Source organism: Caretta caretta, chromosome 25, assembly GCF_965140235.1.
Source record: "Caretta caretta isolate rCarCar2 chromosome 25, rCarCar1.hap1, whole genome shotgun sequence".
NCBI lineage: Eukaryota > Metazoa > Chordata > Testudines > Cheloniidae > Caretta > Caretta caretta.
The window spans coordinates 18,254,789-18,271,500 of NC_134230.1; the positions used below are offsets into that span (position 1 = coordinate 18,254,789).

Genomic DNA, 16,712 nt, shown 5'->3' on the forward strand with positions numbered 1-16,712 from the left:
CCAAGTACCCCATAGTTAATTAACACCCAATTCCAGAGTTAATCTCAAAATCAAGTAAATTCTAATTTACAAAATACAAATTAGAATGGACTAACACTTGCAAGCTAAAAATATATCAGGTTGTGGTACAAGGCACAGGACCAAGCACCTTCCATCCAACCTAAAAGTATGGCTCTTTAGTGTAACTACCTCCTCAAAGTATTGCTTGTATTTAAAAGATCTGTACTCAGCCCAGGGGCTTAAAGAGTGCTGCTATATGAGGAATCAAGGTTCACAGAGGAAAGAAGAATTCCAGTGGCCACAGGGATTGCAATACTGAACAACAGCATGTCGGATTGACTCCAAAGACAGACAAATTCAAACTTCATCAGCTAAATGACTGCACAACAGTCCCCTGGAAGACATAGAAAAGATGATAACCGGTAACTTCCTTAAATATATAGAGCAATTTTGTAACAGTAAAATATCATTAATGGGCCATGAAACATGACAAAAGCGTATTCAGATCTTCAAATAATTTGAATTTCTTACAGTACAAATATGAGCACATACTGGTGCACTTTGAATGTAAATGGCCTAAATTCAAAAAGCAATTATACATTAAACTTGTCAATTGCCTTGTCTGTAATCAGACTGTTTGGCTGCTTATATAAATTTAGATGTCAAAGTGGATAATTAGCTTCTGTGGAACTGTACAGGTTTTCATTTTAAAGGGCACTGAAATTAAAAGTATTTCAACAGCTAAGAGCAGAGTTGTGCCGTACTCCTGCAACAACTGACCATGTCAGCTACACCCAAGATATCATACGGAGCTGCATGAAGTCACCTGTTGCTAGGTACAATCAGTAGCCTAGATTCAGGGCTTGGCAGGCAAGTAATAAGGAAGTGATTCAACTACTGTTTCAAAACCTTCTTGTAATTTTAGCCTATATACATATTGTTAAGGATCTGGCACAAACTGCTTATTAAAGAAGTCTTGTGTTCATCTTAAAAAATGAATTTAGCACCCTAGTAATAAACATTTTGAAAGATGGGAGCTTAGACAAAAATACTGACACCACAAAAGAGTTGGTCTGTCCTTCAGCATTTTTGTTCTCTTCCCTTGCAAAACTAATCAGCAACACTATCAGACTCAGGAGAAAATTACACAGCAGCATTATCCTGTTTAGGTAAAGTAGCTGAAAGATTCTTTGAATAGAGGCTTCTCCTGAATATATGACTACTTCCCAAGTCAGTGGTAACAAAATATCATGGAAGTGCCATTCTAAATTTCTGAAAGAAAACAACAAAAAAACACCAGTGTCTGGCAATCCCCTGATCTAGACATAGGCCTAAATGTATCCACTTATTGCCCTTCCACTTATAAGATAGGTACCAAGCTTAAAGCTACAGTGGGATAAACATTAATGACTTAAACAAGTATATGGAACTCTTCCAGCATTCACATAAACAGACTTCATTTCAGGCTACAGGGCTATGTACTGGGTGGAAGACCCATTCCAGCACAGCACGGTTGTTGTCCCCAGGACAGGACAGCGTACTGTCCCATCATGAGTATTTATTTTTTAAGCATCCAGAAATGTGCTAGGTACCTTACCAAAACAGAGAACCCCAAACAGCTCACAATCTAAGTTTAACATGATACAGAAAATGAGAATCACAAAACAGACAATGGTAGCAGTCATCAAACCATGGTTTCTCAGTAAGATGTACAAATCTTAGGGCACTTGGGCTTTGTCTACCTAGCATATTATAAGGTTTGATGTTAACATGCTTACGTATTTTAAAAATTAGCGTAGACAAGGCACACTACTTTTCTACTGTAAGTGCTTACATGGCCCCCATTACTATCGTACCCGAAGACGTCAATCTTTAATGTTTATCCTAGAAACACCCCTCTGAGGTGAGGCAGAACTATTATCCCCATTTTACAGATTGGGAACTGCCAGAGAGGCTAACTGATTTTCCCCAGGTGACAAAGGAAGTCTGGTAAAGCACAGAATTGAATCCAAATCTTCCATGTCTTAGGCTAGAGCCCTAACCACTGGACTATCCTTCCTTTCCTGATGTAGTCACTCAATCAGTTTAGCACATGAGAGAGAGAGTGTGACTTGTCTACACTAACCTTCAAAAACTTGTAAGTATTAACTTACTTATGCCAACATTACAAATTAAAATGCTAGTTTAGAGAATACTGTGAAGAGTGGGGAAATGGAAAACAAACAAGCTGTAAGAGACAACGGGGTAAGACAGCAAATAGAAGCTGTAGTGAAAAAATCAGAAACATCATAGCGCATCTAAAAAGGCCAATTATGTATGAGCTACAGGTGGCTGGCTGAAGCAGCTGACTTTTGGCAAGAAAAAATAGTATGGCCCTTACTTTTGCACTGCTGACCCCCTTATACCTTTTGTCAGTGGTGGGACACCATCCGACTTCAACAAATGCTCAAATTCATGGTTTACCATACATTAGAGGAAGAAAGTCATGATGGAGAGAAGAATCAATTGCCCATACTTTGTTAGAAGAGTGGGTGAAGGAAACATATTTAACTCTCTCTCCTCCTAACACCTAGGAGTTAGGGAGACATTTGAACATTACTCCATAGCAAGTAAACAATGTGCTCATATTTAAAAATAAGATTAAACTGGATTTAATGAAGTGAAAAAATACTTAAAAGTGATCAACTTTCAGGCCCTATAAGTTATATTTTTAGTTACTTCTCCTGCACAGGCAGATTACAAATTTATGTATCTACTTAAGGCAGGAAAATATTTCCCAGAAGCCTTTGGGAAAGACCCCAATCTATATGACCTCAAGTTGAGTCTGCTAAAATGTACAGGACTGGACAGCTACATAACGCGATTAGATCTCCTTAGTTTTGCTATAGTTCTTGCTATGTTGTGGTTCAAAAGGAACATTGCCTGTACAACATCTAAAAAAAAATCAAGCTGTGAAACAAGTATTTGGAGGCAAAATGAGTATCAAGAAAAATACGACAGTTTGTAAAAGTGTCTTCAAGACATTGTTTCAGCAGCTTGTTAAAGAGATATAAAAACAACTTTTTCCACAGGATGGCTACAGATTTTATCTGTTAGTACCTAAACATACTGCACATAGGTTTTAACTTCTGCATTTGTTTTCCTTTCTAACCACATATTTAAAGGAAACTGTATTTGGTATTAATCCTCAGCCAGGGAATTTTAGCACCTGTAAGACTTCTAACCAGAAAAATCTGAAGGGAATATTAAGCAGATGTGATAGAACTACGAAGTATAATTTATTTAGAATCTTACAAAAGACTTTAAAGACTTTTGGGAGGACAACATATGATATTGGTATGGTTCTCTTTTGTAGGATGTGTGATTATTTCTATACATGTAGAAGATTACTGTATAGGTAATCTAACTAGAAGGTTATATACAAACAGCATGTGGATAAGATGGTAACCAAGTGAAGCATGAAAAAATGCAATTTTGTTACTCTTTCCACCTCTTTTATTTATTAATCTTCTATAAAAAAAATCCTCTGTCTCAATATATATATCTAATTTGGGTTTTTGCTAAGATCTGATATCAGAGTGCACAGAGTAAAGAGACCAATAAAGATGAACTGAGAATCCTTTTAACTGCCATGACTTGAGTTTAGGAATCTGGGTTTCTCTTACAGTAAAACACATCAAGAACACCTAAAACAGCTCAGGGAGTTTATCCCCAATTCTGCCTTAGGCAGCTGACAACTGTAGGAGAGAACAGAACTCTGAATATAAGTCTTCATAAGTAAAGGGAGAAATGAAAGTCCGCATAGTATTCTTGAATTGGGATCTTAAACTTATTTTAATAGCACTTCAATTCACCTTTTAATTTGCATTTTAATCTGTACATTTTTACATGTTTACAAACAGCTCATTGTTGGTATTGGGATTATATCAGTATTTGCTTGTCTATGAAGTTTGTCCATGCAGTTGACTAGTTTGCATATTCTGTGATCTTTTTAAGTATTACAGCAATTTTGAAGCTTCAGGTTTTTTTAAAAACAGCAATGTAATTTTTTTCCCACATACAGAGTCATAAAACCTAAATTTATGTTACCCTCAATTATAGTATTTCAAACTTTATGCATCTGATGAAGTGAGCTGTAGCTCACGAAAGCTTATGCTCAAATAAATTGGTTAGTCTCTAAGGTGCACAAGTCCTCATTTTCTTATTGTGTACATGTATCCCACTGGTTTCAGAGTAACAGCCGTGTTAGTCTGTATTCGCAAAAAGAAAAGGAGTACTTGTGGCACCTTAGAGACTAACCAATTTATCTGAGCATGAGCTTTCGTGAGCTACAGCTCACTTCATCGGATGCATACCGTGGAAACTGCCTAATCCCACTAACTTCCTCTTTTCTTTCCCTCACTATTCCAAGAAAATCCTGGTTTCCCTTCTTTTTCAATATCAATAAAGACACTACACAAGGTTAATGCATAGTGGTATATTCGTTGCCATCACATTTCCCTAAAAATATTTTCTATTTTGCCCATTACATTTTAAAAGTCTCTAAACTTCAATCCCAGGTTGTGTTGACAGGCACATACACACATGCAAACCCACAATAAACCAGCTTAGCAACAATGCAATGGGAAAAGATGGATAATGGGGGGGGGGGGGGAGAATAGTTTAGAAACATGAAATGTTTTCCAGAATTTGTTTCCTCAAAATAAATCTCAGCGAGGGAAGGGGACATGCCACCGGACTTTTTCCTGGTTTTCCACGAGCAGCAAAAGCTAGATAGGGTTCAGCCAGCTGCTCCCCACAGCGACACTTCGCTACCGCAGGAAGTCACAAATTCTTCATGATGCAACCGTGAAATCGGACACTTTCGCAGGGTTTCCCCCGTGCCCGCCATGTGTGTTCAGAGGGGAAAAGGGCACCGGCCCCAGTGCTGCCCTGGCCCGCAAATCTTCGCAGCCCGCGGGCGCGGTGCCCCGGCCTGGGCCGGCGGGAGCCCTGGCCGGGCTAAGGGCGGACAAGGCTTTCAGGCCCAGCCGCAGAGGAGCCGCCGGGCCCGCACCGGGCCGGGAAGCGGGGCTCCTCTCCGGGGCGCGCTGCCGCGGCCGCCCACGGGGGAACCCCCAGCCCAGGGCCAGGCCGAAGCTCGGGGGAGCTGGGCGGGGGCCCCGCGACAGGGGCGGGCCCACCGCTCAGCCCCACGCTCCCCGGGCCCCCCACGGCGGAAGGAAGCCGCCGCCGCCCAGGCCACCCACAGCGCGGACTCACCTGTGCCTCGATCTGTCCGGGCGGGCCCTGCCCCGGGCCCGGCGGGCCCTGCCCCGGGCCCCCGTGTGCGGGCCCGGGCGGGGTCTGGGTCTGGCTGGGGAGGGTGAAGTCGGTGAACTCGAACTCGGAGCCCTGGGTGTCGGCGCCGAGCAGCTCGGCCTCCTCGGTGTCCAGGAAGGTGAGCGTCTGCGAGCTGGGGCCGTACGCCTCCACGCTCATGGCGGCGGCGAGGAGCGGGGCTCCCCCCTCAGGCCGGCGGGGCCTCGCCTCACGGAGCCCGGCACAGCGCGCTACGCGAGGCCCTGGATCCGCCGCGCGCACCAGGCCGGACGCCAACGAAGCAACCGTCCCCTGGGCCGGGCGGCCGGACGCAGCCGAATCAACTGGTGCGGGCCGCAGCGGGACCGATCCCGAGGCGCTGGGAGCGGAACAGGCCGGTCGCCGCAGCCGCGCGCCAGGCCAGGGTGACGCGGAACGCACGGGGACGACGACGCGGCGCGCCCCGTACGCGTGGAGCCGTGACGCACGCACGCCCGGGGGGGGGGGGGGGAAGCGCGGGGGGGGGCCCGAGCGAGGCCGAAACCTTAGGCCACGCCTCTCCCGTGGCGGGGGTGGAACCTTTCGCTGCCCCCTCCCCCCTGGTAATGGTGCGGGAGGGGGGGGTCTCTGCCCCCCATGAGTAGGGGAGGGGGGGTCTCTCACTGCCCCCCATGAGTAGGGGAGGAGGAGGGGGTCTCTCACTCCCCCCCATGGGTAGTGGTGGGGGAGGAGGAGGTCTCTCACGCCCCCCCATGAGTAGGGGAGGAGGAGGGGGTCTCTCACTGCCCACCATGGGTAGTGGTAGGGGAGGAGGGGGTCTCTCACTCCCCCCCAAGAGTAAGGGAGGAAGAGGGGGTCTCACTGCCCCCATGGGTAGTGGTGGGGGAGGAGGAGGTCTCTCACGCCCCCCCATGAGTAGGGGAGGGGGAGTCTCTCACTCCCCCCCAAGAGTAGGGGAGGAGGAGGGGGTCTCTCACTGCCCACCATGAGTAGTGGTGGGGGAGGAGGGGGTCTCTCACTCCCCCCCAAGAGTAAGGGAGGAAGAGGGGGGTCTCACTGCCCCCATGGGTAGTGGTGGGGGAGGAGGGGGGTGTCTCTCACTGCCCCCCATGAGTAGGGGAGGAGGAGGAGGGTCTCTCACTGCCCCCATTGGTAGTGGTGGGGGAGGTCTCTAGCTGCCTCACATGGGGGGAGGTGGGAGGTCTCTCTCTGCCCCAGTGGTGATGATCTCTAATTGCCCCCCTTGGTGGGGAGGGGGTAGTCTCTAATTGCCCCCTCTGGGTTGGTGGAGGTCTCAGGCTGCCCCCCCCCCCAACACACACACACACACTGTCAGTGAGGAAGCTGTCCCCTTCCCCCAGGAGGTTGAGATGAGGGGAAGCTCTTTGTTATTAGAGCAGAATGACAGCAGAAATCTCTGCTGCCTTTGGTTCATTCAGGGGGTTTTTCACCTTCCTGTCACCAGTTCGAATCCAACCCCAGCCCAGAATGATTGCATGTCACATCAGCTGCTTAGTTGCCCCCGTTTGAAGTGAGTTTGGTGGGTCTCAATCCAATCCTTAGGGACGCTTGTTTACATCTAAAAAGCCACCTCTGCAATTGGTGATGTGGTTAAAGCAGGGTACTTGGAGTCAGGACTCTTGGGTTCCATTCCCAGATCAGAGGGTGTGTGACATAGTCGTTAAACAAGAGTGTGGGAAGCAGGACCCTGGATTCATTTTCCCTCTGTCTGCCTCAATTTCCCATCTGTACACCAAGAATACAAATATACATATCACATGAAGGTGTGAGTATTAACTAATGTTTTAAAGTACTGTGAGATAGTCAGAAGGTGGTAGAGAAGTGTTAAGTATTATTATTATTTATGATTTATACCAATTGGAACTTGGGCTGACAGTTGCACGGGGGCAGGGGCGAGTAATTGAATGGGCTGTGGAGACTGAAATCCCTGCTCATCATTAGAAATAGCCCTTCCAGGTCAAGACTGAGCAGTAGTAGTGATGAGTTTTTAGCCTGCCAGTCATTCAGGGGAGTCCCTTCTTGTGAAAATAGAGCCAGAAGACTAAGATAAGTTAGTCAAATGAGCCACTAACGGTAAGAGGCAGCATGGAAAACTGATTGTGGCAATAAGTGTCCACAGTCCCTGCTGCTAGACTGTAACATGGCAACAAGTTAAGTCATTCCATGGAGTTTCCACAGTTCAACAGTAACCCAGCACACGTAGACTCATGTGCCAAGTGTTTGTGTGTAAAGTATAAAATCAGGAGTAGAGTTATTTTCCGTCCTTCAAGTCTCAAAGACAGCTTCCCCTGTTTTAATAGCCTCACTATTTCTAGCCTTCCATGGAGAAGGATGTTAAAAAGACATCATCAGATTTTCATGACCTGGGACTTTCTGTCCTGTGTGCTATGACAGGAGAGTTATTGGGAAAGGGAACTCCCAGAGACTTACAGTACCTCTCTGTAGTTTTACAACTTCCCCACGCTACAGAGGAGAGGAATAAATCAGGCTTGATCTATGCACCAGGAACATCAGAGAGACAATTATCTGGGTCCGAGACTCCTCTAGACCTGGGCCCCATTTGAGTCATGAAGCTCTGGACATTCATAGGCTTCCAGGGATTTTCATGAAAGAAGTGCTTGTGAATACACCATGGTTAACAGTGGGTATATATAGGCCTGAAGATAGTGGAGGCTGTTGACAAGCGGGTAAACAAAGCTCACAGAAACATTTCTCAGCCAGTTTAGAGCTGAGAGTAAAAATCATACTCTCTCTGATTCAAAGTCTAGGCTTATCCCAAGGAGTTTGCCCACCACATGGAACCCCCTTGTGAAAGAAAAATCATAAATTTTATTCTGGTGAATGGCAACAGTCCAAACAGCACTGAAAACTTAAACCCTGTTTATCCACAACAGACATGGCCTGGGCAGTTGCCATGCAAGCTTCTCCCATACTGTTCCCCAGTAATATACCTCAGCTGTGTTTTGGAGGGAATCCATTTAAAACTGAGAGCATTGTCTTTTCTTCTGAGATTGCCAATAAAGGGAATAATTGTGTCAGTGGTTTTACAGTATAGAAACTGTGCCACTAGGAACGTGAGACCAACAACTCCTTTTACAGAGGTAAGTTTGGTAGGATTAGCGTTTTATCAGTAAATGTTGGTAAACGTCAATTTCACCACACACCACTGAAAAATATTTCCATCAATAATAAAAATTTACATATAAGCAAAGTAAGAGAAATGCTGCTTGAGAACTTATTAGAGTTGGATCTAAGGGTATTTACTTTGTATATTTTGATATGTCATGTTGACAATTTGTGTTTTAATCATTATAAACCTTTAACTGTTAAAATCTCCACATTTACTATCATTAAGTAATTATTGAATTATAATTCCCCCCATAATTTCCTGAAACTGTGAAAATTTAAATAGATAAAAATGCTTAAAACTCATAATTTTGCACAACTGTGAAAATGTAAATTGATAAAAATTGAAAAAAATATTTAAAAATAAACTTTGATATTATCCATCAAAATTAAACACCATAGTCCATTGGATGATAGCAATTATGAGTAGCTTATTATCAATCCAGGCCAGATTCACCTGGTGACCTAGAGGTTTTGAAAGATTTTGCAATCTATTTGCAAACCAGTAGCGCTTTCATTTTTCTGTAGACCCTCCTTTTAATTTTGGAGAGCAGTTGTTTGCCCTCTTTTTTGAGAAGCTGTGACTTCTGAAGCAGAAAAGTTTAAAATGACACCGACTACAGGCTTCCAGATCCATGGACTAAGGTCAGTACAATTTAGGCTCATGTCCAAAAATAGCAAGTTCTAGTCACCAAAAGTTTCAAAGTATTACACATATACCAACCTCACCAGTGTTACAGGGTAGTCTGAATGATCAATTTATGGTGATTCCCTAAAGGGTGATAGTAGGGTGAAGCTGAAACAGGAAGCAATTTTTCATCATTCTGGCTTATAAAGCATGGGGGTAGGATTAAGCAAAATTGGTTCATCCACAAACATCCAGTTTGTTCCCAGAGCTCATACAACAGCACAATTGTGAAAGAACAGTAAATCCTACTTCAGCATCAAAGCTATTTGTTGTAGCAATGCTAGAGAAGAAAATTAGGAAGTCAAGTGGGCTGTTCATTTGGTTTCATCACCCAGAATGACCTTCCATCCTTTCGCTGTTTTAGGGCATCATCAATGTCTGAGTTCTGGGAACAGATCCAAAGAGCATTTGGAGCATTGCTGATGGATGTCTTGATCTTTCCCCCCTGTATCTTACATAACATAGAAGATAAACATGGACTTAACGGATCATTTTGAAAGTGTAAACAACACTGTTGGCACAAGAGAGCTCATGGTGAATTTTGCAGCTGGTTCAGCTTCCGAACTGGAGCACCAATGTTGGCTATGACCTCCTGCAAAATCAGGCTGCTGTCTAAGGTGCTGAAATGGGAGGGCTGCAAAAGAAGTTCTCCAGTCCCCCACCCCTTCAAAGTCAGGTCAGTCTCTCCAGTGCCCAAATAACAGGGAGTAATCCATAGTGAGCCAGTTATTTGCTCACTTTGACATGTGTAGGCAAGGGTCAACAAAACCAGACTGGTAATTAACCAAGAGCCTGATGGCCACACCTGAATTATGTAAAATAGAGCAGACTGCCCTTGCTGTTTTTGTGAATGTGAAGATGTGGCCAGTGAAGACAATAGGTTATGATTTCAGCAATAGACCAGTTTGACAATAACGCCCAAACCATAGAGCATTCATGCTGGGACCTGTAGTCTCTATGGACCGCACTGCCATATTTAAGATGAGCATGTGTCTGGGCTGCATCACAGAATTTCCATGGCTACATTTGTCCTGAGATCCACACTTTGACCAATTGCACCATTAACAGTAAGTTTATTTTTTAATTCTGTGCTCATGCAGGGTTGATGGCCACTCAGTGAGTTTTTAGTCTTCATTGCTACACACCCAACATAAAATTAAGGAAAGTAAAGCTCTGGAAAGTTAGAGCACGATCTTTGTAGACATCATTATTCTTTACCATTATTATCAGCTAGTTTTTATATGCAATGCTCAGTAGTATGGAGCTGTGCAGGAAGCAGACATGGATGGATTTCTTTTTGTAAAGGATGTTTTATGTTTGCTAATTGCATGCTTCAGTGTGCAAGATGGTTTAATTTGTTTATGGTTCCCCAATGTCTACCCCAAACAGGTGATTATAAAGGTATCTGTTAATTGTAGCTATACAAGTGACATACAACAGTTCATCTGTTAGTTAGTGCAAATAACTCAAGCCACTTTCAGAATAGCCAGCTTTGCCACATGATTTCCCTTGACACATTTCACTCCCAAGACACATGAATGCTGGGATTTGATAAGATCCCCCATTCAGAGAAAACAAGCTGTTATGAAAAGGAAGAAGCTGATTGGTCTCTGAAAACTCCAAGCCGTGGAGACAGTGTCAGGAAGTGTCACCATGACGTGAAATGTTCAGAGCCAATAGACATGAATGTGAAAAATCACAACAAAACTGCTTGTTTGAAATGACAGCCAAAGAATCCAAGCAATTTTATCTGGGAAGCAAACAACCCAGGGTGAGGGGACCACAGAATTATCACGCACAGCACATGTCCATGTTCACCTGAATGAACATCAGGGGAGGTCATCTGTTTATGAAGGGGAGTTCTCAAAGAAAGAGCTGCTGCAGAGGGAGAAGTGAGACTGTGGGCTGCCTTGAAACATTTGAGATGTATCATTTTGTTAATGCAAAATTACTGAATTTCATACTGGCCCATATCATTCAACTCTCCTTTTCAGACTTATGTTTATCTCTGTCCCATCAGAAGTAACTGTTGTCTCTCACTTTTCTAATGATAAATTATTGGTGGACAGTGCTCAGCTGTGTAACTGAAGTTATAGAAAGTGATATTGATGCCAAAGATATGAACCCCACATTCTTTTAATTTGCTTGGGTGGCTCTGTTCCTTGCGTCCCTCATTTTTGGACGTCATCTCCAGTTTCTCACTCTCATTCTTGATAGTATGGACTGCTCATGTCTGCAGTTCAGGCTGTGAAGACCAATTATATTAACAAGCTATTTATAACTTAGGGATGCACTTAAATTAGGGCTTCTACTGTCTTTTTACTACTTCTGAGATCCTCTTTTATCTGAACCTTTAAAGAGCAAAGAAAAGTAAGATAAATAAATAAATAAAGATTTTGGCATGTAGCTCTCCAGTTTCCTGTTTGAAGTCAGCCCCATCCAAAAGAGGGAGTATCCATATTTATGTGTGTGATGGTGCCTAGCAACATCCCTTAGCAACAGCATGCTATCAGCAGAGACATCCAACATCAGTTGAAGTGGCTTGAGGAAGGGGGAGGTTAGGGATGGTAAATTGCTACAGAAGGTACCATTGTCTGTTCTAATTTTTAACAACAGTGCTGCTTTCCTACTCCCACTGCTTCATCGAAAGAGTAATTGTTCAAATGCGTGCATAGTATGGAGCAGAATACATTCGTGTCACAAACATTGTGCAACACATGCTGATGAGATCATTTCTGAGGAAGAGAAATAACCCCTCTCCAACTCTCTTTAAATAAAGGTTCTGAATTCTTCTCCCGGGTTTAGCTTTGGAAATGTTCCCACTTTGGACAGGACTAACACCAAGAAAAGATGAACAATTCATTCCAGCAACTAGAATCTGGAACAGCTTCTTCCATCAGATGTCTCACTTTCTCCCTGTCCCCCTCTTTCTGTAATTGTACTCACTCCTCACCCCCAGAGTTATGCTGTTTTCTGTTATGCTTCTTAGTACGTGTGTAATTTTCCCACTAGAGATCTGATGCTGCCAGTTTTCCCTTATGTTTATGTATAGTGCGCATGTTCATATACACACACACACACACACACTCACTCCATTTGTGTTAGTGATATTCATATGATAAAGAATGATGTAATGAATTACAGAATTGCAGGGCCATGTAACAAATTAATTTATCATGCACATTTAACCACTTCATCTTTTCTCTCTCTGCTCTGTCATTTTCATTTGTGTGATTAGGCATCTCTTTTTTTTCTCCCTTACTTTCTTGTTAATTTAATTGATTTTTATTTTTAATTATTCACTGTTTTTAACCTATAACAAAATACATCCTTCCAGTTGGAATCTTGTAAGGTTTGCTGCACAGTTTGGCTGCAGTGAATACTTCCTGATCTTTCATTACTCGGATCAAGTTTATGTGTCAAAAATATACTGGGGAAATTTCAATATCCAAGACTCTTGAAGACAGAAACGTAAAATAACAAGCGCAGTGGAGCAAATGCTGGGTTTTGGCATAAATAAACTAGCTGCCATTGCAGATGCTGCACTGCTATGGCTCCACCACAAGAGGGACATAAAAGGACATCAGTGTAGCTTTGGCAGTGACCGGGTCACAGCTCTGTGCAGGTACTTCGCAATGTATGTTTTCTTTTTGTTTGGAAGCTAACTCTGGGACAATGATTTTTCTTTCTATAGCCCTTTTCACCCCAAACAATCCCCAAGTACTTTACGGATGTGAGAAACTATGATCATCATTATTAATAAGTAAAATGTTTTTTTTTTCTCAAGCCTTCATACCTGTAGCTTGTCCTCACCTTTTTCCTTTTGGAAAGTCCGCCGTAGCGTTGGGTCATGCAGGAGGTGGGTTGGCCACGCAGCCTGGTCAGCAGCAGCCACTACTAGGTGGCAGCTCTGGTGTTCTCTGGCAGCGCCCTGCAACTGGCTCTGGCCATCATTGGTGCAAAGGGCCCCTTGGCTGGGCTCCGGCTGGTGAAGCTATAGTCTGCTATAGACCACCGGACCAGGGGGATGAGGTAGATGAGGCTTTCTTCCGGCAGCTCATGGAAGCTACTAGATCGCATGCCCTGATTCTCATGGGTAACTTTAATTTTCCTGATATCTGCTGGGAGAGCAATACAGCGGTGCATAGACAATCCAGGAAGTTTTTGGAAAGCGTAGGGGACAATTTCTTGGCGCAAGTGCTAGAGGAGCCAACTAGGGGGGGGGCGCTTTTCTTGACCTGCTGCTCACAAACCAGGTAGAATTAGTGGGGGAAGCAAAAGTGGATGGGAATCTGGGAGGCAGTGACCATGAGTTGGTTGAGTTCAGGATCCTGACGCAGGGAAGAAAGGTAAGCAGCAGGTGTGACGAAGTGGGACTGTTCTTAATGTTTCCTCTGAATAGTGGGGGGGTGCCTCAGTTTCCCCTAGGCAGTTCTTAAGTATCTAGGGGGTGGAGTAAGGGTGTATGATCATTGCAGAGCCCTAGAGGGCAGGTGTGTGCCGGAGGCTGGACACAGAGAATGGTCGACACCCTGTTTCCTGGCAACTGATGGCCTGGGCCCTTCCCCCCTGCAAGGTGAGAGCTGAAGGGTTGGAGAACAAAGGAATCAGGTGACCACCTGGCCCGGGAAAGGAACAAAGCCCAGAGGAGGAGGGGCTGGGGGGGGTTTTCAGTTTGGGGCTGGCTGGGACATGGAGTGAAGGGCAGACGTGGTTGTCTGGCTCACTGCCCCGCAGAATGGACCCAGCTGAGGGGTCCCGTTCTCTGCACCTGCAAGCTCTGTTTTAGACCATGTTCCTGTCGTCTAATAAACCTTCTGTTTTACTGGCTGGCTGAGAGTCACGTCTGACTGCGAAGTTGGGGTGCAGGACCCTCTGGCTTCCCCAGGAGCCCCGCCTGAGCGGACTCGCTGGGGGAAGCGCACGGAGGGGCAGAGGATGCTGAATGCTCCGAGGTCAGACCCAGGAAGGTGGAAGCTGTGTGAGCTGTGTGTCCTGAAGACAGGCTGCTCACAGAAAGGCGACTGGCCCAGAGTCCTGACTGGCTTCATGGGGAGCAGTTCCAGAGCATCGCCCAGGGACTCCGTGACAGCAGGATACGGACCCTGGACTTCAGGAAAGCAGACTTCGACTCCCTCAGGGAACGGATGGCCAGGATCCCCTGGGGGACTAACTTGAAGGGGAAAGGAGTCCAGGAGAGCTGGCTGTATTTCAAGGAATCCCTGTTGAGGTTACAGGGACAAACCATCCCAATGAGTCGAAAGAATAGTAACTATGGCAGGCGACCAGCTTGGCTTAATGGTGAAATCCTAGCGGATCTTAAACATAAAAAAGAAGCTTACAAGAAGTGGAAGGTTGGACATATGACCAGGGAAGAGTATAAAAATATTGCTCGGGCATGTAGGAATGATATCAGGAGGGCCAAATCGCACCTGGAGCTGCAGCTAGCCAGAGATGTCAAGAGTAACAAGAAGGGTTTCTTCAGGTATGTTGGCAACAAGAAGAAAGCCAAGGAAAGTGTGGGCCCCTTACTGAATGAGGGAGGCAACCTAGTGACAGAGGATGTGGAAAAAGCTAATGTACTCAATGCTTTTTTTGCCTCTGTTTTCACTAACAAGGTCAGCTCCCAGACTGCTGCGCTGGGCATCGCAAAATGGGGAAGAGATGGCCAGCCCTCTGTGGAGATAGAGGTGGTTAGGGACTATTTAGAAAAGCTGGATGTGCACAAGTCCATGGGGCCGGACGAGTTGCATCCGAGAGTGCTGAAGGAATTGGCGGCTGTGATTGCAGAGCCATTGGCCATTATCTTTGAAAACTCGTGGCGAACGGGGGAAGTCCCGGATGACTGGAAAAAGGCTAATGTAGTGCCAATCTTTAAAAAAGGGAAGAAGGAGGATCCTGGGAACTACAGGCCAGTCAGCCTCACCTCAGTCCCTGGAAAAATCATGGAGCAGGTCCTCAAAGAATCAATCCTGAAGCACTTGCATGAGAGGAAAGTGATCAGGAACAGCCAGCATGGATTCACCAAGGGAAGGTCATGCCTGACTAATCTAATCGCCTTTTATGATGAGATTACTGGTTCTGTGGATGAAGGGAAAGCAGTGGATGTATTGTTTCTTGACTTTAGCAAAGCTTTTGACACGGTCTCCCACAGTATTCTTGTCAGCAAGTTAAGGAAGTATGGGCTGGATGAATGCACTATAAGGTGGGTAGAAAGCTGGCTAGATTGTCGGGCTCAATGGGTAGTGATCAATGGCTCCATGTCTAGTTGGCAGCCGGTATCAAGTGGAGTGCCCCAAGGGTCGGTCCTGGGGCCGGTTTTGTTCAATATCTTCATAAATGATCTGGAGGATGGTGTGGATTGCACTCTCAGCAAATTTGCAGATGATACTAAACTGGGAGGAGTGGTAGATACGCTGGAGGGGAGGGATAGGATACAGAAGGACCTAGACAAATTGGAGGATTGGGCCAAAAGAAATCTGATGAGGTTCAATAAGGATAAGTGCAGGGTCCTGCACTTAGGACGGAAGAACCCAATGCACAGCTACAGACTAGGGACCGAATGGCTAGGCAGCAGTTCTGCGGAAAAGGACCTAGGGGTGACAGTGGACGAGAAGCTGGATATGAGTCAGCAGTGTGCCCTTGTTGCCAAGAAGGCCAATGGCATTTTGGGATGTATAAGTAGGGGCATAGCGAGCAGATCGAGGGACGTGATCATTCCCCTCTATTCGACATTGGTGAGGCCTCATCTGGAGTACTGTGTCCAGTTTTGGGCCCCACACTTCAAGAAGGATGTGGATAAATTGGAGAGAGTCCAGCGAAGGGCAACAAAAATGATTAGGGGTCTGGAACACATGAGTTATGAGGAGAGGCTGAGGGAGCTGGGATTGTTTAGCCTGCAGAAGAGAAGAATGAGGGGGGATTTGATAGCTGCTTTCAACTACCTGAAAGGGGGTTCCAAAGAGGATGGCTCTAGACTGTTCTCAATGGTAGCAGATGACAGAACGAGGAGTAATGGTCTCAAGCTGCAGTGGGGGAGGTTTAGATTGGATATTAGGAAAAACTTTTTCACTAGGAGGGTGGTGAAACACTGGAATGCGTTGCCTAGGGAGGTGGTAGAATCTCCTTCCTTAGAGGTTTTTAAGGTCAGGCTTGACAAAGCCCTGGCTGGGATGATTTAACTGGGAATTGGTCCTGCTTCGAGCAGGGGGTTGGACTAGATGACCTTCTGGGGTCCCTTCCAACCCTGATATTCTATGATTCTAAGCTGGGGGCTGCCCTGGAGGGGCCCGGGGCTGCCCTGAATGCAGTGGGGGCAGATGGGGCTGAGACAGCAGCACAGTTGCTCCCCCATCCAGTGCTGCCTGCAGTGCCCATCTGTGATCTGTCTCTAGCTACTGGACCAAAAGCTACAGGAACATGTCTAATAGGTATATGAACTAGAAAGGTAGGCGGCTAGTATTTGTATTTGTTTTCCATGGGCTTTAGGCTGATGGTGGAAATGTCATGAGGAGCCCAGATCTCATGTTATTTCAGCCTGTAAGTGGCTCCCTGAGACAAAAGAAGCCTTAGAACA

At 45.4% G+C, this 16,712-nt stretch overlaps 1 protein-coding gene across 3 annotated transcripts in view; it reads right to left on the reverse strand.

Annotated features, from left to right (window-relative positions):
• Positions 1–13,208, reverse strand: part of UPF1 (UPF1 RNA helicase and ATPase) — a 35,573-nt gene extending 22,365 nt beyond the window's left edge. For 2 of the 3 annotated variants that reach the window (XM_048831228.2, XM_048831226.2), the window contains exon 1: positions 5,263–5,740. In XM_048831228.2, coding sequence (XP_048687185.1) covers positions 5,263–5,481 — 219 coding nt within the window. In that variant the 5' untranslated portion in view covers positions 5,482–5,740. Of the gene's footprint in view, positions 1–5,262; positions 5,741–12,949 lie in introns of those variants that run through there. The other variant, XM_075123179.1, reaches the window with a different exon arrangement.
• Positions 13,209–16,712: the final 3,504 nt, after the last annotated feature.